This window comes from Myotis myotis, unplaced genomic scaffold (assembly GCF_014108235.1).
Source record: "Myotis myotis isolate mMyoMyo1 unplaced genomic scaffold, mMyoMyo1.p scaffold_m19_p_2, whole genome shotgun sequence".
Taxonomy (NCBI): Eukaryota; Metazoa; Chordata; class Mammalia; order Chiroptera; family Vespertilionidae; genus Myotis; species Myotis myotis.
In genome coordinates this window covers 208,250,150-208,273,891 of record NW_023416324.1, presented here as the reverse complement: position 1 = coordinate 208,273,891, position 23,742 = coordinate 208,250,150, and the positions used below count along the sequence as shown (strand labels likewise).

At 59.9% G+C, this 23,742-nt stretch overlaps 1 protein-coding gene across 3 annotated transcripts in view; it reads left to right on the top strand.

Annotated features, from left to right (window-relative positions):
* COL18A1 (collagen type XVIII alpha 1 chain) overlaps positions 1 to 19,820 on the top strand; it is an 80,544-nt gene extending 60,724 nt beyond the window's left edge. For all 3 annotated transcript variants that reach the window (XM_036349544.1, XM_036349543.1, XM_036349542.1), the window contains 30 exons: positions 100 to 258; positions 1,112 to 1,174; positions 2,156 to 2,182; positions 3,193 to 3,324; positions 3,910 to 3,972; positions 4,939 to 4,965; positions 5,853 to 5,888; positions 6,382 to 6,453; positions 6,804 to 6,839; positions 7,070 to 7,162; positions 7,668 to 7,697; positions 7,781 to 7,807; positions 8,042 to 8,104; positions 8,443 to 8,517; positions 9,454 to 9,480; positions 9,679 to 9,732; positions 10,106 to 10,180; positions 11,374 to 11,451; positions 12,022 to 12,064; positions 12,314 to 12,376; positions 13,517 to 13,560; positions 13,812 to 13,934; positions 14,618 to 14,771; positions 14,852 to 14,925; positions 15,500 to 15,628; positions 16,065 to 16,097; positions 17,323 to 17,568; positions 18,014 to 18,211; positions 18,533 to 18,648; positions 19,396 to 19,820. In XM_036349544.1, the coding sequence (XP_036205437.1) occupies positions 100 to 258; positions 1,112 to 1,174; positions 2,156 to 2,182; positions 3,193 to 3,324; positions 3,910 to 3,972; positions 4,939 to 4,965; positions 5,853 to 5,888; positions 6,382 to 6,453; positions 6,804 to 6,839; positions 7,070 to 7,162; positions 7,668 to 7,697; positions 7,781 to 7,807; positions 8,042 to 8,104; positions 8,443 to 8,517; positions 9,454 to 9,480; positions 9,679 to 9,732; positions 10,106 to 10,180; positions 11,374 to 11,451; positions 12,022 to 12,064; positions 12,314 to 12,376; positions 13,517 to 13,560; positions 13,812 to 13,934; positions 14,618 to 14,771; positions 14,852 to 14,925; positions 15,500 to 15,628; positions 16,065 to 16,097; positions 17,323 to 17,568; positions 18,014 to 18,211; positions 18,533 to 18,648; positions 19,396 to 19,606 (2,571 nt within the window). In that variant the 3' untranslated portion in view covers positions 19,607 to 19,820. The remainder of the gene's footprint in view (positions 1 to 99; positions 259 to 1,111; positions 1,175 to 2,155; positions 2,183 to 3,192; positions 3,325 to 3,909; positions 3,973 to 4,938; positions 4,966 to 5,852; positions 5,889 to 6,381; positions 6,454 to 6,803; positions 6,840 to 7,069; positions 7,163 to 7,667; positions 7,698 to 7,780; positions 7,808 to 8,041; positions 8,105 to 8,442; positions 8,518 to 9,453; positions 9,481 to 9,678; positions 9,733 to 10,105; positions 10,181 to 11,373; positions 11,452 to 12,021; positions 12,065 to 12,313; positions 12,377 to 13,516; positions 13,561 to 13,811; positions 13,935 to 14,617; positions 14,772 to 14,851; positions 14,926 to 15,499; positions 15,629 to 16,064; positions 16,098 to 17,322; positions 17,569 to 18,013; positions 18,212 to 18,532; positions 18,649 to 19,395) is intronic.
* The last annotated feature ends 3,922 nt before the right edge of the window (positions 19,821 to 23,742 follow it).

Below are 23,742 nucleotides of genomic sequence, written 5' to 3'. Positions count from 1 at the left end.
AAGGGGACCAGAGGGGAGGGGGGTCAGGGTGGGGCGATGTGGGGGGGCTGTCCTTTGGTGGGTGCTGTGTGCATGACTGTTCTGTTTTTCTGTGTCCAGGGCCCGAGAGGTTTCCCTGGCCCCCCCGGGCCCCCCGGCGTCCCAGGCCTTCCCGGAGAGCCAGGCCGATTCGGGGTGAACAGCTCCGTCATCCCAGGACCCGCAGGCCTTCCCGGTGTGCCTGGGCGGGATGGACACCCTGGGATCCCCGGCCCCCCAGTAAGACCTGCCTCCCCGCAGCTGCCCTTGTCCCCATCAGTGTCGGCTGGGAATGTGGGGGAATACTAAGTGTGGGGGCCTCTTCCTGTCTGGGCAGAAGCTCCCCTCACTGCCTCTACTCCTCTGTCCTCACCACTGAGTCCTCAGGAGGGAGGGCTCCCCACTCTCGGTGGGGTGGGGAGGAACCTGATGGTTCGGGCCCTGACCCGCCGGGTGACCGTATGCAATGCCAGTCACCTCTCTGTCCCTCAGTGGGCAGCCGACCTCACAGAGGTCGTCTCCAGGGGTGATTCTCATGGGATCAGGGTGGGCCCACTGCCTGAGGACCAGGGGCTGTGAGGGGCCCACGTTGGCCAACTCACCATTCACAGGGGTCTCAGAGCCCGGCTACTCCCCTGCTCCTGGCACTGGGAACAAACACAGGGGCCTGGCGATGGCCACAGATGTCACTATTGCAATCAGGTCACAGAAACCAGGTGCACGGAGCCTGGTTTTCACTTGATAGCGTGCTCTGGATGCGTAATTCACCAGGTGTGGAGCCATCCTATTGACAGCACGCCCTCCCACTTCAGTGAGAGTCCGCCCCAACATCGTGGGTGAGGCAGCCCCCTCACCAGGGGTCCAGAGGCCCCTCAATTTGACCAGAAATTGAACCCCCCCCCCCAAAAAAGGAAAGAAATTTAAAATCTGGGCAGAGCAGCATGAGCTTCCTGACCTGTGTTACTGTGGGGTTACTGCGAGCTACGGGGTTTGCGTGTGTCCTTGATTCTCAGGACACCCAGATCATCTGCTGACCCACCTTTCTCAGCTGCTGAATTCCCTCCGGCCCCACACTCTGCTTTCTCTCCTTCAGGGACCTCCAGGAACCCCAGGAAAAGACGGGCGGCCAGGAGAGGCCGGCCAGAAAGGCAGCCTTGTAAGTCACTCCTCCAGGTGTCCAGGGTGGATGTGTCCTGCAGCCACATCGTGTGGCCAGAGGGTGACCAATCCCTGCATGTGGGGTTTGGCCCTGGTGACTTCATGAGGAGAAATGCCATCAGGGCGGCAACACCCAAGGTTGTGGGTGGCTTTACTCCAACAGGCAGCCACCATCACCACCGTCGTCACGGTGCGACAGCGGGGGCCTCGGGCTCCCTGAGTTTGCTCAGAGCCGCGGCTGGCTGGGGCTCGTGTGAAAATTCAGGGCCTCATTACCACTGTTTCTCTGACAATTGGACTGATGTTTTTTTTTGAAGAATATTAACACTTCATTTGATTTGGACGTTTTATTTCAAGTTTCAATTGTGGTTGCATCGGTAATGGAAAAATTTTCAAGGCTGCACAAACCTCTAATTGGGGTTGTGGTTTCCTTCTGGTTTTCTGCGAATGAGGGTGGGGCTGGGGGTGTGCCAACCTGCGGCCATTGGAAGACTCTTCCATGTGGCACCATCTGTGAGCACATGGCTACTTTGGGCTCAGCTGAGGGGGTGAATTTTAAGAGAACCCCTCTGCTCAAAGCTCCTCACTTTGGCCACCTGAGCTAGAAGGGCTCTCCTGGGCATTCGCTACTTGGCACACAGTTGTGGGACGGGCTCTTGGCAGCGGTTCAGTACTGGCCCCCACGGCCGAGCCTCCCCTGGGGCCTCTGTCCCCACCTGGAACAGGCAATGGTGGGAACAGCCAGAGAGGTACACCAGGCCAAGGGGGGCACTTGGAGTGTTAGATGCACGTCTTGTGGGAGCAGCAGAGGCATCCCAGCTCCCAGGTCCAGAAGAGGGGGAAATCACAGAGGAATAAGTCCACAGGAATGGGAACATAGTGGCCTGTGGGCCGGGATAAAGGAATGAGACCCTGCGTGCTTTCCTCTTGCTGGCTGCTCACTGGCCTGTTTGTATAGTAATTATTCTCTTTCCTGCAGGGCAAAGTGGGCACCCCAGGACCTAAGGTAAGATAGACTTCCAGGTCGGGAGTGGCTGCTGGGTGGACGTAGGCCCCGCCCCCCCACGAGGGCACAGGAGTGGGCAGACAGCTCAGGAGCCAGGGAGCTGTCCTTGGTGCTGATCATGGGCTCTGTCCATCCTGCTGTGGTCAGGACTGCCTGGGCCAGAGAAAGGTGCCCTCCTGCCATTAGGCAGGGCATGCTGCCAGCATAGGGCAGTGGTCACACGTGTGCCCTTGTTGTGTATCAGTGGGCTTGGAGTGTCCTTCACAGCCCTTCCCAAATCTGGTCATCTCCATTTAGTACAGATGAGGGAACTGAGCTCAGGGGTCAGGTGGCCACAAGGGGGCGGCACTGGTCCAGCTTTGGACTCAGCACGAGGGCCTCCCTGTCTTGGGTCCCAGTGTCCTTCTCTCTTGCACTGGGCTCCTGCCTGACCCTTGGGATCCTCCAGCTCTGAGCAGTAGGTCTGTGTCTGAGACTGGAACCCCACATTGTACCTGCGTCCTGACTCTTGCTCCTCCCTTAGGCTGTGCCTCATGCCCCATCTCACCCACCCTCCCCCCCACACACACCCCAACTTCTGCAGTGGTAATGGGGTTCCAGGCCTTCCAGACTCACTCCAAGCCCCCCAGGCTCCTTCCAGCAGCACCCTTCTCTGTCAGCTGCCACAGCACCCCCTGGCTCTCCATCTCCATCCCCACCAGCCCCAGCTGTGCAGCATGCTCTGTGCATGGTGCACCCCAAACCATGAGCGACTCGCGTCTCGCTCCCCTGGAATGAACATCTCAGTTATTTCATTTTTAAGTGGATGAAATCCTCTTGTAAATTCAGAAGAGAGGTGCAGCAGGGTTTGCTTGCTTCATGGAACATTATTTATCTCTGTGGCTTTGCAGATTTGTAAAAAGCTTTGTAAGGAAACGTAGGTGTGTTGGGGACATAGTGACTGCCTCAGGGTTCAGCCGACACCCACCCTGATGGCCCAGAGTGATGACATTCTCTCCCCACCTGTGCAGGGAAGCAAGGGAGACCCCGGCCCCATGGGTGCTCCTGGAGAGAACGGCTTGGCAGGAGCCCCCGGACCAGCAGGACCACCAGGCCCCCCCGGGCCCCCAGGGCCTCCAGGACCAGGACTTCCCGCGGGGTTTGTGAGTACCAGCTGCTCCTGGCCCCAGAAAGCCTCGGTCTGTGCCCCACGGCTCCTCCCAGCATCCCACACCGACTGCCTGTAGTGGAATCCCCATGTGTGAGCTGTGAGCGGCTGGGCGGGCTCAGCAGAATGGGCTGGCTGGCACAGTGAGTGTGGGTGTGTCTCCTGAGTCCACCACTGCTTGGACAGTGCCTCATGGTGGAGCCATGGCCACTGGGAGGGAACAGGCTCAAATGGTCTCTGCTCGGGGACCATGTCCCACCAGTGATGCTGAAGGGCTGCTCCAAGGAGACAAAAGCAGAAACTGAGCACCATCACTCAGCCAGGTCCCTGGCACACGCATGGAGCAAGAACGAGTGACCTAAACTTACGAGGCTCTGTGAACGGGCCCCCATCCAGCCGGTCCCTGCCCCAAGCCAGACCCTTCTTACTTGAGCTCGAGGATGGCTGCTGCCAGGCGACTGGGCCCTTGGTGTTCGCCCGCTCAGCCATGGCCGATCTCCGCCTCGGGGCCAGTGGCCGGCCTCAGAGAGGGTCTCTTTCTTTAAGAAGAGACACAGACCCGAGTCACTGTGTTTTCCAGGATGACATGGAAGGCTCCGGGGGACCCTTCTGGTTGACGGCCCGAGGTGCTGATGGGCTGCAGGTACTGCTTGTGAACAAATTTGGTTGGCTCTGGGGTGCAGGGGTACCTGGGGCAGGGGCGTCCCTGGGACAGGCCTGAGTGGGGACCAAGAGCAGCACTAGAGAGCCAGTGAGACCAACTGAGTCTGGGGCACCGTCCACCCTGGAGGTTCTCCCACATGGGAACATGCCCTGGTGGTCGAGATGAATGAATGTGGGGTGGAATGAGCCCTGAAAGATGCTCCTTCCTGTGAAATCTCAGTCACTGAGTTCTCTGGCTTGGTGCCTCGGCCATCTCAGCTAGAGGGAGCAGCTGGACAGACACTACGTCCATAGTCAGCTAGGGCAGCTGTACCATCCATTCAGCCCTTTGCCTTCTATGTATTAAAACATGTCAGTTCTTGTCAGTAGCAATTCGCTGCCCTGGCTCACGTGAGGTGTGAGCCAGGAGGTGAGAATCGTTGCTGTGACACAGAGGTGGAGAGGATCCCGTGGGCAGAGGCAGCGAGGTCGGGGGGCACAGGTCCCCCCTTTGAGGGTTCCAGGCCCAAGCACACAGCTCCAAGGCCCCTTGACCTCTAGAGGGGTCTGTGGGACTGTTTCAGGCCTCAGAGTTGAGGTGGTGGAGACCCTCAGTGGTCACAGTGCTTATTTTTAAGTCACATGCACTTATTCTTAGTTAAATAAAATGCAAATTTATTAATGTTGGGGCGGTCTGAGCTGATATTCCTTGGGGGGCTGGCACGGGTCCTGGCACGCCCACTGCAACTAGCTGGTGTCATGTCTGTGGGCCCTAGAGGGTGTCGAGGACAAACTACCCCTTGGTGGGATTTTAAGGGTAGGGCGCTGGCTCCTCTTGACAAACTTGATTTTTTTTTCTGTTTTGTTGGGACCAGGCAGCTCTGGGAAGGGCTTGTTTCCTTGTGGGAGGGAGAAGCTCCCAGGAGAGCCAGGCTCTGAGGGCCTCTTCCCTCTCTTGCCCCCACAGGGACCACCCGGCAAGCCTGGGGCCAAGGTAAGCATGAGATTAGCGAGCGATGCTCCTGCCACACTCCGCCCAGCCAGGAGTTACTACTTCTCGCCCCCAGGTCATCGTGGGAAATGTGGGGACAATAGTCACTCCAACCTAGCGCCTGCATGTTGGGGTGTGGTGGGGATCTGGCCCATCTTTCTAAAGCTGTGTGACCTGAGATCTCTGGCCTCACGCATCTGAAGTGTGTGCTGACTTGGGGAGAAATGGGGCCTTCGGGGGGACCCCTACAGCCTCCAGGACAACAGATGGTGCCCGGAGACCCTGAGGGCTTCTCTTGGCCTTCCCCCCACCTCGTCTTGTCTCCTCCTGCTTTCTCTCTGCTCTCCAACCTATCCCTAAAGGACAGCTGCCCCTCTGAGGCGGTTGCCCCCCTCCCCATGGGTGATGAGGGCTAGAGGAGCCCCAGGAGGGGTTGCCCCTTGGGGTGCTCTGTGCTCCTGCTCACTCCCAAAGGCCTCTAAGGCCCACACACCCACTGTGGGGTCAGCCCCTGCTATTCCACCTCTTACTTCCAGAATGTTTTGCTCTGATTTGCAAAACTTTGGGACATTTCAAAAATTGAGTTTTTAGAAGTACGTACCTATTAGATTAAGTTGTAAAAAATGAAGCCATCTCATAGAACAACATGATGGCCTGGCCTCCAGAACAGCTTTTAGCATGTGGCCAGCCCTCAGCTGTGCCGGCCGCAAAGTCCCTGCACACGGTGCTCAGTGTCCCCTGGACACTCAGCTCTGAGCTGGGCGAGGGGACAGTGTGAGAAGCTACCTGAATAACTAACCCTTTCTTACCTTTCTCTGGGGGCGGGTGGATGTCGCCATGGGGTTGGGCCTGCCCAACACTGCACTCACAGACCCCTTCATCCACTTTAGGGGGATCCTGGAATAGCTGGCCCACCAGGGACTAAGGTAAGAACCTTCCCTCGGGTCCTGGAAATCGGCAATCTTCATTAGCCCTGGTCTGGGGACAGGAAGGGGTCCTTGGCCTGCGCCCATTGGCTCCTTTGGCCTCATCGGCCCAGTCCCCTTGCAGCCTCAGTAAGAGGCTCCCCTCCAGGCCCGGCCCAGCGTCATATCATTCTCCCACTCTCCCCTGGTTCATCCCGTGCCGTCTCGGCCCTGACTTCACTCCTCAGAATTTAAGAACTACTTGTCCCAAAGGCGCTCACCTCCACCTCACCCCCTCTCCCCTAGACTTGCCTGTTGCTTACTGGCTCTGCCGCAGAAATCATGGGAACCACACGTGTCCTCTGACCCTCCTCCAACCCCTGGCCCCCAACCCCCTTCTGCCCTGCTCGACCCCTAAGTGTTTCTAGGAGGCTGAGCCCCGGCCTGTCCCCTCCCCCGCACCGGCTCACTGGGCCGTGTCTGATGCATGGTCCGCTCCTCGTGTCCTTTGCAGGGAGAAGTCGGTGCAGACGGACCCCCCGGGTTTCCTGGCCTTCCCGGCAAAGAGGGCGTAGCTGGAGCCCAGGTAGGTGACCACCCAGGGCTGCCAGGGGGGTGATACCCCGAAAGTGAGAACTGGTACTCAGTGTGTCTCTCAGGCGGTCCCCCAACTTAGTTCTCTGTATGCCAAGGGGCCTGGAGACTCCACTCCCTGGATGAGTCGGGAGTCCAGGCTGCCTGAGGGAGCTTCCTGTGGTTGCCTGGCTCATCTACCACCCTGCTCCCACCCTCCCATAACTCCTCTTCCCCACCAGTCAGTGAAAGAACTCTCCATACTTCATTCAAAGCGGGTCCCAGCCGTCCGGGGTGTCCTGGGGTGGGGGAGGGTGGCTCGTGCTCTGTTTATGATGAAACGTTTCCTTCCTGTCTCTGCAGGGACCAAAAGGAGAAAAAGGGACTCAGGGAGAGAAAGTGAGTGGGGGGCGGGGGGTACCGGGGTGGGGGGGGTGCACAGGTGGGGTGGTGGGTGCATGTGGGAGGCTGCCCTCTGCCCCACCTGTTCTTAGAGACTTGGGGTGAAGACCCTCAAATCTGAGGGCTCTCCTCACACCCTGTCAGCTCTGAGGTCCCAGCCCAGAGCCCCTGTAACAATTCTACCCCTACAAGGGGTAGAAGCACTGGACACAGGCTTCTTCTTCCAGGGTGACCCAGGGAAGGACGGAGTGGGGCAGCCAGGGCCCCCCGGGCCCCCCGGACTCCCGGGGCCCGTCGTCTACGTGTCGGAGGAGCAGGACGTAAGGACATTGCATGGGTGGGCACATGCTCTGCCTGGACCCCCAGTGCAGGGTTGACCTCCAACTGCCAAGGGCTATGCTCTGATGGGCTAGGAGGACGGTGGTCAGAGCCACCAGCCCTCCCCCCCATAGGTTGACCCCCAAGGACATCGGGGTGTCCAGTCTTGGTTCTGCGGGGCTTCTCGTCGAAGCCAGGCCTTCCAGCATCCCATGTGGCTGAGTTGCCACCTCCGGCCCCCATTGTACAGCAGGGGAGGCGGGGCACTGGGCCCCTGGTCCCAGGGTCCTGGGTGGTTCTCCAGTCCAGGAGGCGGCTCCCAGAAGTGGCTTCACTTCTCCTCTGAGGGACCTAGAGGCACAAGCCAGGACGGTTTAAAGCAAAACTCTGCCCCATGTTTGATTTCTAGAGTTGTCCTGTTTGTCTTGTGACACTGGTGAGAGTGGAATTTTAATTGTATACGTGGTTTTCTTTCCATGATTTCGTGTTTCTGTGGCTTGGTGACAGAGAGCAGTGTCCGTAACCCATGGGGTCAAGGTACGTGCCGCCCTGCCTGGTATGCGGTCTGGCTGCACGGCGCCGGTCGGCGTCCTCCGTGACACTCTTGCTCTCTCCCACAGGGCCAGCCGGGGTACGCAGGCCTCCCCGTAAGTAGCCTCAGCCCCACCCCCGCCCTAGCAGGGAGCAAAGTTTCCATGTTGTGAGGAACCTTTTGACCCCTTAGCAGGAGCCCCCCGGGTCTAGCAGGGGGTCTCGGGCCTGTAACTGGTCAGGACCATGAAGCAGGTGCATCCTGGGAGATGAGCAGGGAGGGAGCGTGAGTGGCCATCATGGGGACTGGTCGCTCGAGCCGCCTTTCATTCCTGCCTGTCTCCCTGTAGGGACCAGCTGGGCCGAAGGGAGACACGGGCGTCAGTGGCCAGCCAGGCCCCCCGGGACCCAAGGTGAGGAGTTGGATGTCATCTGCTCAGGGGTCGGCCCCCTCTGTGAACCCTGAGGGGCAGTCCTGGTCCACCCTGGTGACCACTCCCTGGGAAGGCGGGGGACCTGGGCGCTCCCACAGACTACCTGAAGTCTGGGACAGATTCTCCTCTTAGTCACTTCAGTGTGACCCATGGGGGACCCACCAAGACTCCCAACCACAGAGCCCCAGCAGGCAGGCCTGCTTACATGCACCCGTTCTGGGGTGTTCGTGTGGATCCCGGAGTTGGGGCTCTGCTGCGGTAGTTGGAGGGCCCTCTCCCTGGAGCTGACCTCCCTGACTGCGCCGCTTGGGTTCTAGGGTGAGAAGGGTGAGCCCGGCATGGTCTTCAGTCCCGACGGCAGAGTGCTGCCCCCTGCCCAGAAAGGAGCCAAGGTGAGCCACCGGGCCTTGCTTTTCTCTCCTGGTACCAGCTGGGGAGCAGGATTTCCAGGGATCAGGGAGCCAGCATTGGCGGGGGTGCGGGGGTGGCTTCCTGAGAGGGGCCAACTCCTGGCCATGCACAGGTTCTGGAACCTTCCACAGCCTGGGCTCCCTTGCCCTTCTCTGTCTGTTCCTCTTGCACAACCACATTGGGAGGGTTCTGCAAGCTCAGATGCACTGCAGCCCAGCTGGCCCTTGGTCACATCCTGCCTCCGTTGGCTGAGCCAGCCCTGCATGGGGCCTGGGGGCTCTGGGCTCACGCCCTGGCCCCGCCTCACCTGCAGGGGATGGAGCCCCCAGCGTTGCCCAGTGGGAGCTGCCCATCCTGCTGTGTCTACTGCCTCTCAGCCTCAGGACTGCTGCTGGGGTCCTGGCGGGAGCAGGACCTGGCTGGGGTCAGGCATGGGCTCCTTGAGGGGCCTGTGCCCTGTGTCCCCTGCCCCAGCAGTTGACCCTCCAGACGGGCCCTTGGGTGGGTCCTGGGAGTAACTGGACCTGATCGGGTGGCTGTAGGTGCAGGCCTGCAAGGGCCTGGGAGCCCTCAGAATTGTTGGGGATGGTCGCGGGACCTGGGGTCCCAGGCCCAGAGAATACTCTGCCAACCCCACCGGGCACTGTACCTGAGGTCAGGACCAGGGTGACTCTAACCAGGACACTGCAGGGCAGCCTCCCAAGCTGCAGGCCTCTCGGGGACCAGCTGGGCCCCATTCATCCCCCTGGGACAGGACACCACTCCAGCACCTTCTCTCTGCTCTTGTTTCCTTCCCTCCTCGGTGGTCAGTGCTTCAGTGCTGCCCGGAGGGCATCCAGATGGGCATGGGGACCCCACGGGGTTGCCCGGGGGATGACCTGCGCGGTCCCCTAACAGTGCTTCTGGTTTCTGTTCAGGGGGAGCCCGGCTTCCGAGGACCTCCGGTGAGTAGGCCCTACTTCCCCGCCATGCGCATGCGTGTGCTGTGCTCTGAAAAGCACCTGTCCCGCCTGGCTACTGGAAAGCACAAGTGACCAGAGCTGACATCCCAGCTTCACGGTCAAAGCTCAGGACAGGGGTTGGGGGGAGACCACAGCGGGTCTACCTCTGCTCGCCTGGAACGTGGCTCCTCCTCTCTGCAGGGTCCATACGGACGGCCTGGGCACAAAGGAGAGATTGGCTTCCCCGGGCGGCCGGTAAGGATCGAGGATCTTACTGTGTGTGTGTGGGGGGGGGGGGGGGGGGACAGGTGGAGTGTGGCCCAGCCCCGGGTGGCAGTGGGCTCTGAGGGGAGTGGGTTGCCATTCTTCCCACTGCCTTCCACCTAAGGTGGCCTCTGCCTGAGCATGGCTCTCTTTGGGACATGGGTGAGGAGGCCCTGCTCAGGGACAGCTCAGACCCGAGAGGCGGGGATGGGGACAGGAGTGTCTGGGCCCAGCCCCCTGGGGCCTGAAGGCTCGGGTGGTGTGAGGCTGGAGTGGGCTGGGTCTGTCCTGGTAGGGACTGAGATGGTAGCTGAGGCTGAGGTCTTGGCCAGCACCCAGCAGTTCCCCCCTACTCTCTCCCCAGGGCCGTCCTGGGATGAATGGATTCAAAGGAGAGAAAGGGGAGCCAGGAGACGCCAGCGTCGGATTTGGTGCACGGGTGAGTGTCCTGCAGGGGCAGACAGGACACGACTGGGGCCCCCAGCACCCAGAATGGCCTGAGGGGAACAGCCTGAACAGCCTTGGGTCCCAGGCTCGTCTTCAGGAGGCTGCTTCTGAGGGGCCCTTGGTGTGACCAGGCTGTGCTTGTCCTCTGACTCGCATGCGCCGACGTGCACGCACACGCCCAGCTCTAGCTACCTCTCGGGAGGTCATCCAGGCCAGCGTGGGGTCTGAGCCCCAGGGCTGTCTTCACGCATCACCACGTTACCTGCAGTAACTCTGCCATCTTTCGAGCCAAGGGTTTCATGTTAGCAATGTGAGCAGGGTGGGGCATGTAGCCATTTCGTCCTGGGAGTTGGGGCTTGCTTCTGACACACCGGGCACCTGGTGCCCCTCCTGCCACACTCGTGCATTCTCTCCGGGGAGCCCAGCCCCACCCCAAATCTCAGCCTGGGGCCCCTCCCGCCCCTCCCTGGTCCCTGTCCCGAGCTCCCACAGCTCAGCCGGACGGGACGGTGGTCCTGAGCCGTGTTCCAGGCAGTTGCTCTTCCAGTTTTTTATTTGTGCTGGTTCTTCCTGGGAGCTTCCTTCCCTCTTGTTGACTGAGACTGGGCCGTTGTGAAAAATTAAGACTAGAAGTCAGCACTTTTCAGGCTTCTGACGCAGTGATGGAACGAGAGGTCACATTTGTGAATAAGGAAGAGAGGCTCTTGAATTCTTTTTACACTGTTAAGGTTTATTTTATTTTATATATATAATTTTATCATTGATTTCAGAGAGAGGAAGGGAAAGGGAGAGATAGAAACATCAATGATGGGAGAGAATCATTGATCAGCTGCCTCCTGCACATCCCACACTGGGGATCGAGCCCGCAACCCGGACATGTGCCCTGACCTGGAATCCAGCCATGACCTCCTGGTTCATAGGTCGATGCTCAACCACTGAGCCACGCTGGCCAGGGGGCTGTTGAGTTTTAAAGGCGGCTGTGAAATGGCTGCACATGTGCCCCTGGTCAGGTGTGTCCCACCTCTGGTTCTGCTTCTGTCTCTCCCTCCTCGGCCATACTTGGACAGTGGCTAAGGGAGGACCACTGTGACTTTAAGAAATGCTGCTGCCCACATCTCCCGCCCTGGCCAGTGTCGATGGCCTGGCTGTGGACGTGACTGACCAGAGCTTTCTGTTCCCTCACAGGGTCCACCTGGCCTCCCAGGGCCTCCAGGGCCGCCAGGGCCACCAGGCCTTCCCGGGAACCCTGTCTACGACACCAACGTAAGTCGCCTGGCACCGCTCGCTCACCCCTCCCCAGTCCTTGGAGTCCTCGGTTGCTGCCACCAACCCCCATGGACCCCAGGGAGGGGTAGCCCAAACCCCTGGAGGCTTCCTTCCTCTGAGTAGGGGAGATGGGGTCCTTCTGGGAGGGTGGGCACCAGGCTGCCTGCCTCGGGGGCCACAGTCAATTAGAAGATCAGCCCCCAGGAAAGTACAGGCAGGGCGGGGGGGGGGGGGGTGTTGGGCAGGGCAGGGAGAGCTCTCTGGATCTGGGTACCTGAGCCCCAAGACCCATTGTCCCTGGGTGGGTGGACATACCGTTTCACGAGGCTCAGAGACATGAAGTGCACTCATGAGGGGCTCCTCCTATTGTGACCAGGTCTCCTGATTCCAAACCCCGTGTCCTCTCCTCCTCCTCCTCCCTGCCCCACTGTCTCGGGTCGGGGTGGAGGGTGCCTCTGTGCCCTCGAAAAGGGTGCTGAGGCTTCTGGGCTCAGAGACCCCTGGGTGGGTGGTGACCTCAGTTCCCAGTGTCTCCCTCAACAGCTATCTCTGGCCCACTCTTTGCAGGCATTTGTGGAGTCTGGCCCTGTGGGACCTCCTGGTTTGCCAGGTGAGGGCTCCTGGCGGCCCTGGAAGAGCTGGGGGTGGGCGGCCCCTTCCTGGGGTGCTGGATGCTCCAGGAGTTGGCACCCCCTGCTCACCCGGCTCTGAGGCCACATGAATTCCCTGGGGACCTAACCTTGGGTGGGAGTGGACACAGGGACCACCCACTTGCTGCCCACAGTTTAGATCGGGCTCCAGAGGGGGCATGCTCCTCTCACACATTCAGTAATGGGCACTGGGGTCTCCGTCCCTCCAGGGCACCAGGGGCCTTCTGGGCCGAAGGGGGACAAAGGAGAAGTGGGCCCTCCCGGACCACCAGGTAAGAGCGCTGGGCGGCCCTGGGCTGAGGGGCTGCGCTGGGGGTTGCTTGCCTTGCTCTCCGGGAGGAAGGAAACGCCTTCTGGGCTCGGGGGGCCCTCACAGGACCTGTAGGGCATGGGCTGGACTCACGGACACCTGGTTGGCCCCATCGCCACCACAGGGCCCAGGGCGGCAGACGGTGGCCCGGCAGCATGTCCTGTCACCCCACCTGCTGAGAATTAGGGCTGGGCCCCAGTGTGTGTCTCCCAGAGAAGACCTAGCCCTCCAGTGGGGATGCTGAGGGGCCTTGTGGGAGGAGGAGAGAGGTGCAGCATCGTGCTGGGAAAGGGGCTCCCCTGCAGCTGGCGGAGTGTCCATGGGAACGGACCCCCCTTCCTCAGTGGGGTTGTGAGGCTCCGGGGCCGGGGCCCAGGAGGGATGTCTGTGGTCCTTGCTGCGGGTGCAGGGCCTGGCCAGGGGAGAGGCAGGGAGGGGATGCATGGTGTACATTTTTGGAAAGGAAGAAATAAACCTGCCATTTTCATAGACAACACGTTTTTGACCAACAACCCAAAAGGAATTGCAGATTCCTGTTAGAATTAATAACTAAGTTAATCAAGGTCACCAGGGCAATTTACAAAATCCATGACCAGTCATAAATAAACAACATGGAAATTTTAAAAAGTTACCATTTAGAAAGATATCAGATTGGTCGCTGTCAGGGGTGGGGGCTGGGGGGAGGGAGAATTGGACGAAGAGGGTCAAAAGGTACAAACTTCCCAACTTTTTCCTTTTTGTACCCATACGAGATGGTGGCTGTTAAGTAAACTTACTGATCACGTCCCAGTATATGTAAGTCAAGTCATCCTGCTGTATGCCTTGCACTCCAACAGTGCTGTGTGTCAGTTACAGCAATAAAACTGGACGGGATAAAAAGGCACCATAAATAAACACACACACACACACACACCCCAAAAAAATAACTGGCAATAGGTGTGAGAAAATAGGCAAAGAATCTCTACAGAAATACAAAATGTTTATGGAGAGAGATGAAAGAAGATGCAGATGGATGTGTCTGGGCGGGGTTGTGGGTGGAGTATAAATGAAAGAGTATAAATGTACAGCGTCTCATTGAGGCCCCATCCGAAACCTCCTGTAGGCCAGTTCCCGTTCGACTTCCTCCAGCTAGAAGCTGAACTGAAGGTGGGTGACCCCTGACCCCTGCGCTGAGCCCTCCTCACTCCACTGGCCCACCCCACGTGGGGCACTGGCCATCCCTGGCGTGGTTTTGTGGGGACTCCCCAGGGTGCAATGAAAGGCCTGTCAGGCCTGGGCTCCGGATGCTCCCCGCTGTCTCACCCTGCCCACCTTCAGGCTGGCGGGGATCAGCACCCACCCCTCCCCACACCAGCAACCAGAGCTGGCCTGTCTGAAACAAGCATTTCCGTCCACAGGGGGACAAGGGTGACCGAGGGGACACCGGGCAGAAAGGAGAAAGGGGTGAGCCCGGGGGAGGCGGATTCTTCGGCTCTGGTGTGCCTGGACCCCCCGGCCCACCAGGCTACCCCGGGATTCCGGTAAGTCTGGGCTTCAGGCCACCCTGTAGGTGCCCACACACAGACCCAGGCCTGTGCGTGTTCCCAGAGGCCCCTGGGGCCAGGAGCCGAGCACAGGGCCAGTCTGGCTCTGAACACCCGATGAGGCCCACAGGCTGTGCCCTACAGATGGCCCCGAACACTTCCATCCTGGTTCTGCCCTATAGGGGGCATTGGCAGGCCCGGTGGGTGCACAGTCACTGGCCCCCACTAGGGTGGGCACATCGACTGGGAGTGTTTCCAGCAGGGAGGTGGGGGACAGGGTGGAGCCCCCACCCAGCTCTCCTGCCTGATCTTCTGCTGGGGCTGTTCCTCCTGATGGGGACCCCACCAAGTCCCCTCAGGGAGACCCCTGGCCCTGAAAGATTCCAGGGAACAGTGGGCCCAGCTTCTGCCTTGGGGGTGGAGGGAGATTAGGGGCCCTTGGGGGCCACACCTGTGTTCAGAGGCTGCTCTGGTACAGGTGCTGGGGTCACACCCCAGCAACAGGGACCCGGGGAAGGGGTGGGGTGTCCTCCCAGGCCTTGGGACGTGGGAGGGAGGTACATGGCTCAGAGGCCGTGCTTCCTGAAGAGGTTCTTGGCAGATGCCTCCCGGCCCCTCAGACTTCAGTGCCCTTGGCCGAGGGCCCTAGCTGACATCAGCACTTGTCTTGTCCGTCCTAGGGTCCTAAAGGAGAGAGCATCAGGGGCCAACCTGGCCCACCTGGACCTCAGGGACCCCCTGGCATTGGCTATGAAGGGCGCCAGGGGCCTCCGGGTCCTCCTGGCCCTCCAGGGCCCCCAGGGCCCCCGTCCTTTCCTGGCCCCTACAGGCAGAGTAAGTTGGGCAGGGCGTGGTCTGGGCTCCAGCCTCGTACCGCTGGGGCTGGTGCGTTCTCACTCTGGCTTCTCTCGTAGCTATCAGCATTCCTGGCCCCCCAGGCCCACCTGGGCCCCCAGGACCCCCTGGAACCCTGGGCACCTCCTCAGGGGTAAGCATTCCCCTGCCCCTCACTGCCTGGTTGCCTGCCCAACCACCCTTCCCTTTGGAGGCCTGTGGTGGGGCTGCTTGATGAGTCCTGGGTAGAACTCCACAGGGACCCTGCTTTGCTCTGGAACAGACACTGAACCCTGAAATGTGCTTTCTGAAGCAGAAGTGGGGTGCCTGGGAGCCGTGACTGAGATGGGCAGGGGGAAGGGGTCAGCCATGGCGGAGGTCCTAGTGGGCAGGACCACGCGCAGAGGCCTGGGGACTCATGGACTCATGGGCACCCAAGAGACCATGCAAAGTGCCCTCTCCCCCTTCCCGAGGGCAGCCTCACCCACCCCGCCTTCACGGGGTGTCTCTGGGGCCAGCCTGACGAGAAGGTGCTCGGTTAAGTCTTAAGGACTGTCCTCTGTCCAGGGTGTCCATGTCCCCACCCCATCACCTGGAAATGTCCAAATGCAGTCCCCTGAACTCCACACCTGTCGGGACCATCTGCGTCCCTGGCCCCACCCCTCGCCCGGTGAGCCCAGTGCCGCCTCTGAGCACAGTGGGGCCCCATTGGGTCCGGCCTCCAGCAGGTGAGGATCTGGCCCACATACCAGACCATGCTGGACAAGGTGCCCGAGGTGCCCGAGGGCTGGCTCATCTTCGTGGCTGACAGGGAGGAGCTGTACGTCCGCGTCCGAAATGGGATCCGGAAGGTCCTGGTGAGTTCTCTGAATGGCCTTTTCCTGCACCTCGTGTCCTCACTCGTGGGGGTCGGACGTGGGAGAAGGTGGGGAGCGCTGCATGGGGAAGGAAGGCCCAGGCCTATGGGAAGGGGCACAGGGATCCAGGCCACTGCCCGCGCCCACAGCAAGCCCCCTCCGCCACGGTCAGGACCCTCAGGACCCCCGCAGGGACAAGTGACAGCCAGCGCTCCTCATGCTACTTTTTTTTAATTAGTAGAATTTCTTGAGGAGTTACAGGCGTACAGAGAAGCAGCCCTCATCCTTTTGAAAATGTGTGGCCTGCCCGGCACCAGACAGGCCCAGGATGCAGCTGTGCTGGCTTCCAGGGGAGGGAGGCCCGGGCTGGGCATGGGCTGCCCACTGTGGGTGCTGGTGAATCAGGTCATGAAGTAACCCCTGTGTTTTCTTCCAGCTGGAGGCCCGGACGCCACTCCCACGTGGGACAGTAAGGAGCCCTGTTCTTTCCCAGCTGTCAGTTTTGGGGTGCAAATCTTTGAGCCTGGTGGATGGCCAGGGCGTGTGGGGCATGCGGTGGTGGTCTGCACACTGCCTCCCATTTCTGGAACAACACTTAGTGCTTTAGCATCCTGGGGCCTCCCCTGCTGGGGAGATGGGGGGCCCATCGTCTTCCCCAGGCTCCTGGGGCCAGAATCCACTGCTCCTTTGAGTCTTTGCTGTGCTTCATCCAGAGTGCAGAGCACAGGGAGAGACCCTTCTAGGGTGGACGGAGGGTGGACGGAGGGGGAACAAAGGAGATGGAGATGGGGGATGAATGGGCTGAAGTGAGTACTTGCGTTTACATCTCACAGCTGTAGGCTCCTTTGAAGAAGCATGACTTCTCATATGGCCGAGCCCGAGGACCTGCGAGTCCATTCTCTCATTCATTCATTCAGCACATAGTCCTGGGCCCCTCCCATATGATGGGCACTGTTCTAGGCATGAGGTACAGCTGGGCAGGAAATGGGCAAAGCCACTGCCCCCTGCAGCTGACATTATATGGGGGAGACAGGCAGTAAAGAGAATAGGTTTGTCAACATGTGAAGCATGATATGAAGCATAGTTATACAAATACAAATCTTTTATGTAAATATATGTTAATTGTATGAACTATAAATAGAAACTATCCACAGGTACTAAGTACCTAATAGGCATATAGGTAACAGTAATAAATTACAGGGTGTGTCCTAAGGCTTTCGGGGCTGTGGGAATAAATAATGGGGAAGTGGGTGGGTTCGCAGGAGTTGGGATTTGAGGGTGGAGGTCACCTTGTCTCTGTGGTGGGAATGGAGCACAGGCTTGAGGAACTGAGACCAGGGGCCCGCCGTGTCATAACGGGGTATCTGAGCTACAGCGAGGAGGCGGCCTCGAGGTCAGGGGACGTGGTCACCTGAGGGTCCCCAGGCCACTGCAAGGAGGTGGCTGGGGTGCACAGGAGCCAGGGGTGTGTGAGCAGAGGACATCCACTTGATTTAGGCATAAACAAGATGGCCAGGCTCCCCCACCAAGAGCACAAGCTGGGGTGAAGAGGAACAGGGGTGCTCTGGGACAGGTAGCCAGGAACCTAGGCCCAGGCAGGAGAGCAGAGCCCGAAGGGCACCAGGGGGCCTCCCTGTGGCACTGACCGGTGTTGGAGCCCCCGTCCCACATACTGTCCACTCCTCAATCTGCAGGACAACGAAGTGGCCGCCTTGCAGCCCCCCCTGGTGCAGCTGCACGAGGGAAACCCGCACCCCCGGTGGGAACTGCCCCCCTCCACCTCACGACCCTGGCGGGCAGATGACATCCTGGTCAGGCCCCCACGCCTGCTGGACCCCCAGCCCTACCCTGGAGTCCCACATCACGGCTCCTACGTGCACTCCCGGCCAGCCCACCCCACGGGCGCTCCCGCCCACACCCACCATGACTTCCAACCGGTGGTGAGTGACCCTGGGGCACGTGCCCTCTGACATCTGCCTCCGAGGCCAGTCTCTGCTTAGGTCCCAGAGAGGCTGGGCTGGTGCCTATGACGGCACTGGGGACAGGGGCCCCGCAGATCCTTTTTCACAGAGGTGGCTGGTGAGGCCTGAGATCAGGGACTTGCTTAGGAGGTAGATGGAGGAGGTGGCCGCTTCAAGCTGACCACCGCCCGCTCCCAGGCTGGGCGTTGCTTTCTGGGCGCCCACACCTCTGCTGCCCTGGGCTGAAGGGCCCCAGGCTGGTTCTCCAGGGCCCCAGCGGGTGCACTCAGCTCTCCCAAGCCCTATCTGTGCTGAGACTCAACCCTACTGTCTATGCAGGGCCGGGGCGGAGGAGGGCAGGTGGGGTGGGGGCACCCAGAACTGTACCGGCGGCTGACTGCAGCTGACTGCCACTCTTCTGCAGCTGCACCTGGTCGCACTCAACGGGCCACAGCCTGGCGGCCTGCGTGGCATCCGTGGCGCCGACCTCCAGTGCTTTCAGCAGGCGCGTGCGGCGGGGCTGGCAGGCACCTTCCGTGCCTTCCTGTCGTCGCGCCTACAGGACCTCTACAGCATTGTGCGTCGTGCTGACCGTGCCACCGTGCCCATCGTCAACCTCAGGGTGGGTGCACTGCCCTGAGTGTGGGGCTCCCAGAGCTGGGGTGAGGGACCTGGGAGTCAGGGGGCAGGGCACTGGGCTGGTCACACCCCTGAGAACCCAGCAAGGCCCCTGCACCACAGTGCGCTTCCCATGGCTTTATTTCATGGCTCTTCACCACCACTGTGCTTGCCGGATGCTCCTAATGTGTGAGGACCATGGGCGGTGGACTCGTCCCAGACCCGGGGTCCAGGCTCGGGGAGGTGCCTGGTCTGCTAAGGTGCCCAGCCAATGGTCCTCTGTCGGGTGGCCAGAGATGGGTAAACCGCCCACTTCCCTCCACAGGACGAGGAGCTGTTTCCCAACTGGGAGGCCTTGTTCTCGGGCTCCCAGGGCCAGCTGAAGCCGGGGGCCCGCATCTTCTCCTTTGACGGCAGAGACGTGCTGCAGCACCCCGCCTGGTAGGTGCCCCCGCGTGAGTGCAGTAGCTGGAGGGTGGGGAGGAGCTCTGGATCTTACCGGCCCTAGTGCAGGCCCCTGACGCTGCACCTCCCTGTCTCACCTGACCCTCTACCTAATACATGCTCACTGTTTAAAACTCACACGATCCAGAAGAGCATGAATGACACAAAGCATCTTCGTGTGTTGTACGAACACCCTCACCAGCCTGCTCCCTGGGCAGGCCTCCCCCATCCCCATTGCTGTCGGAAGACTCGCCAATGGTGGGTGCCCCAGGGGCCTGCCAGGATCACCCAGCTCTCACGGTCTGCCACGCAGGCATCACAGAGAGTGATTGCTCCTGTAAACTCCCCCAAATGGAGTTTCCCAGTTGGAGGATGTGTGTACTTCAAACACTGGTGGAAGCTGTCAGATTGCCCTGACACCCCTCGTCCCTCATGACGTGAGGGCGCCTGTTCCCCCTGGGCATGCTCTTCCCAGGTGGCTCGTGTGTCAGACAAGTATGTCCCCACACTCACGGAGGAGCACCCAGCCCCAAGGGACCAGTCATCAGGGTCACAGAGCCTGTTCCCCGTGCTGTGCCCCCAAAAGCAGTGGCAGCACGGGGTGCACCGTCCCCGGTGGCTAGCGGTGGCCCCAGTCCCTGCTACCACCTCCACCTGCAGCCTCCGCCCTTTTCTGCCTGAGGGTGGCCTCTGTCCCAGGAGGAGCAGGGCCCAGGGGAGACTGACAGCCCCTGTGTCCTGCAGGCCACAGAAGAGTGTGTGGCACGGCTCAGACCCCAGCGGGCGCCGGCTGACCGAGAGCTACTGTGAGACGTGGCGGACTGAGGCCACAACAGCCACGGGCCAGGCCTCCTCCATGCTGACGGGCAGGCTGTTGGGACAGAAAGCCGTGAGCTGCCACAACGCCTTCATCGTCCTCTGCATTGAGAACAGCTTCATGACCTCCTCCAAGTAGGGCTTCTGCCAGCTCACGTGGTGTATGGACCGACGGCCAGAAAGGAGGCCAGGCGGCAGGGCGAGTGGAGAGACCCCCAGTGCCGGGCCGGGAGCGGCAGCCAGCCCTCCAGACAGGGGACCTGGCTGGGACACTTGCCTGTGTGGTTCACATTTCATGTAATCCTCCAGAAATAAAAGAAAGCCAAAGAGTGTATTTTTTAAAAAGTTTAAAACAGAAAGCTTGGTGCCAACTCTTTCTCCTGCCCTGCCCACTTCCAAGCCCCAGCTGGCCTGGTCATGCAGGGCGCTGTCCTCAGATTAGACACGAGGGGGCGCACCCAGCCCCGTTTCTCTCTTGCGCGCGCGCTCTCTCTCTCTCTCTCTCTCTCTCTCTCTCTCTCTCTCTCTCTCTCTCTCCCCGCCCCCCCCCCCCCAAAGAATTTTTGTGACTTTATTTGCACTTGTCTACAATTGCCAGGAAGCAGAATCTCAACGTGTTGGGATAATGCTCCCCCCTGGCTGTGTTCTCTGTGGCTTCCGGCGCTCACTCCCCTGGGGCGGTATGTGCACCCCAGGCCCCCAGAGGGTTGCCCCAGGCAGAGGCTGACTCGGTTTTCTGCCTGGAACCCCTTCTCTGTACAAAACTCAGACCCACTTGCAGACCAGCCACAGCCTCCCTCTTCCCTTCTCTATCTGGCCCAGGGGCTGTGCCAGCAGTAAAGAGAGCCCTCCCTCCCCAGGCGGTCAGCGGTCCAGACGACTCCGGCCTTGGGTCTAAGGGGGACCGCCTCTCCTTGGCCTCTTGCAGCAATACCCCCTTCCACTGGGGCAGTTTCCAAGCTCAGAGCCCAGCTCAGCGCCCCACTGCTGACCCTGGCTCCAGACGGGGGGCGGGGGGTAGCATTACCTCCTCCCCCCATGCTGTATGTGCTAGTGGCCTCTGCATCCCCTTCCCCTTGGAGTCAGCCCTGTCCCATGGGTTCTCTGTCCCATGCTGGCTTCCCAGTTGACCTGTGAGGTCAAAAACAGTGCAGAGCTAGTCCCAGCCATAGCTGTGCTGTGTGTTTATAGGGATCCAGACATGGTAGCATCCTGTTCCTGGCCCCAACCCCACATCCAGTAACCCTTTAAAATCTGGACAAATAAAAGAGTAATATGCTAATTAGAGCGGGAGACCTGGACAAAGCCATGGTGGCGGGGCTGAGGCAGAGGCAGTTAGGGGCGACCAGGCCGGCAGGAGAGGGCAGTTGGGGGTGAGCAGGCCGGCGGGGGGGGGGGGGGGGGCGGGGGCAGTTGGGGGCGAAATCAGGCCAGCAAGCGGGGGGGCAGTGGGAGGTGATCAGGCCAGCAGGCAGAGTGGTTAGGGGTGATCAAGCAGGCAGGAGCCAGCGGTCCCAGGTTGTGAGAGGGATGTGCAACTACCAGTATAGGCCCGATCCCACAGGGGGGAAGATGGCAGGGATCAGGCCTAAACTGGCAAATGGACATCCCAAGGGGTCCCAGATTGGAGAGGGTGTAGACCGGGCTGAGGGATACACCTCCCCCCATGCACGAATTTTGTGCACTGAGCCACTAGTACATATATATCTGCCCTAACTGGTTTGGCTCAGTGGATAGAGCATCGGCCTATGCACTCAAGGGTCCCAGGTTCGATTCCAGTCAAGGGCATGTACCTTGGTCGCAAGCACATTCTCAGTAGGGGGTGTGCAGGAGGCAGCTGATCGATGTTTCTCTCTCATCAATGTTTCTAACTCTCCCTCTCCCTTCCTCTGTAAAAAGCAATAAAATATATTTTTTAAAAAATAATAAAATAAAATATATATCCTCATAAATAATAAAAGCCCAGCAACCAAACGGCAGAACGACCAGTCGACCAGTCACTATGATGCACACTGACCACCAGGGGGCAGATGCTCAACACAGGAGCTGCCCCCTGGCGGTCAGTGCACTCCCACAGTGGGGGTGCCGCTCATTGACCAGGATGAGCAGCGCTCCCACAGCAGGCTGATCCCCACAGGCCACACCCCCCCCACCAGTGCATGAATCCCATGCACTGGGCCTCTAGTACCTATATAAAAGCCTAAGCAACTGGCCAACCATTCGACCAGTAGCTATGACACGCACTGACCACCAGGGGGCAGACGCTCAATGCGCAGGCATGGAAACATGGAACACACTGATGAATCTCGGGGGAGGGAGAAGAGCGAGAAGAGATTAACCAAAGATCTTATATGCATACTAGAGGCCCAGTGCACGAATTCGTGCACCAATGGGGTCCCTCGGCCTGGCCTGTGGGGACCAGGCCAACACCGCAGTCCAACATCCCCTGAGGGGTCCCAGATTACGAGAGGGTGCAGGCCAGGCTGCGGGACCCCACTGTACAAATGTGTGCACTGGGCTTCTAGTGTGTGTGTGTGTACTTTAATTGATTTCAGAGTGGAAGGGAGAGGGAGAGAGTGATAGAAACATTAATGATGAGAATCACTGATTAGCTGCCTCCTGCACAGCCCACACTGGGCATCAAGCCCATAAACTGAACATGTGCCCTGACTGGGACTCAAAATGTGACCTCCCGGTTCATAGGTCAATGCTCAACAGCTGAGCCACACTGGCCGGGCCCAGTCCCCATTTTCCAAGCTCAGAGTTCCCAACACCCATGCAGCCCAAGCTCTGCCTGGGAGCACTAGCTAGGACTCCTCAAGTCCCTGGCCAGACTGCCTCCTCTGAGCACTGGATGGAGGCCGCATGGAGGGGCTGCAGCAGGGGCAGGACAGGACTGGACCATGTGCACAAACTAGCTCCATGTGCATGAGTGAAGGAGGCCATGTGTTTTGCCCTGTTCGCCACCATCCACAACAGTGCATCTCAAAACCCACATCATTGTCCTTGTTGGAGAACTTCGGGAGACATTCTGAGGTGCATGTGTGTCTCTGGGAGAGCTGGTAGGTGTCCCCATTGGTGGCCATGCTGGGAGGGATGGCAGGCCAGAGCCCAACCCCTCGAGGTGTGCTGTCCATGCACTGCAGCCATAAACCAGAGGAGCTGGTCCTGGTGACTGTGATGTACATGGACACTGGTTTGCATGTGGCCGGCACTGTCCTGAGACCAGTTCTCTGGGGCCTAAATCCCCACACCCCCAAGTGGGAGCCCAGGTGTGCAATATGCAGATGCACACGGCTGTGCATGGGTATGCATGGACATTCCCGGGTGTATCAGGTGTATGTGGATGACCTTTCTCAGGTCTCCCTGGGGCAGCAGGCTTCCCAGGCCCATGCAGGTGGCCTGCCCTGAGCTCACACCCAGTACCACCATGCTCTCCCCACAGGTGCTGCAGCTAGCCAGGCTCTGGGAGGTGTCTGACCCCAAGGGGCTTTGCACACTACACAGAGAAGGCCTCACTGTGCCCTGGGAACAGATGTCATCCCTGCCCTGGTGGCCAAGGTGCTTGGGAGCAGCAGAGAAAGGTGGTTCTGGGAGCCTGGAGGTGGTTCTGGGTTTGAGCAGCACAATGCACATGGAGGGGCTCAGAGGGAGCAGCTGAGCTGGGGGGGGGGCGGGGGGGAGGTATCCCAGTGCAAAGGCACAGAGCCCTGATTGTGGGGTCAGTGACCAGAAGAGATCCCCCCAACCCCCCAACCAATCCATGAAGTCTTGCTTGATCTCTAAGCACAAATGGGAAATGGTGCTGGGCCTGAGCTCAGTGCTGCCCCTTCCCAGCGGGGTCAGAGGGGCAGCAGTGGCCTCTGTGGACACGCCCAGGGACCAACCAATCCATCAGTCTGACCCACACCATCGGCCATGACTTGGGCCAACCCATGTGTACACTCTCCACGACTCTCATGGTGCCCCGAGATGCCCCATTCAGCCAGCTCCAGCAGCCCCTCCTATGCCAGGAGTGTTTCTGACCCTCCTTGCCAAGCTGACTCCAAGCTGCGGCCTTTCCACCGGACCCCACCTGTTGGGCTGCTGCTCAGCTGCCCCACTTGGCATGAGGACAGAGGGTGATGGGAGGAGCAGCATCAAGGACATGGTGGGCCCAGGTTGGGTCCCTTCCTTTGCTGGTCCCCCTTCTTGGCCTCCCTCTAGATCCCAGCACCCCCCCTCCCCAACACACACATACACACACCACCAGTTTGGAATCAGGAGCCCCTCACA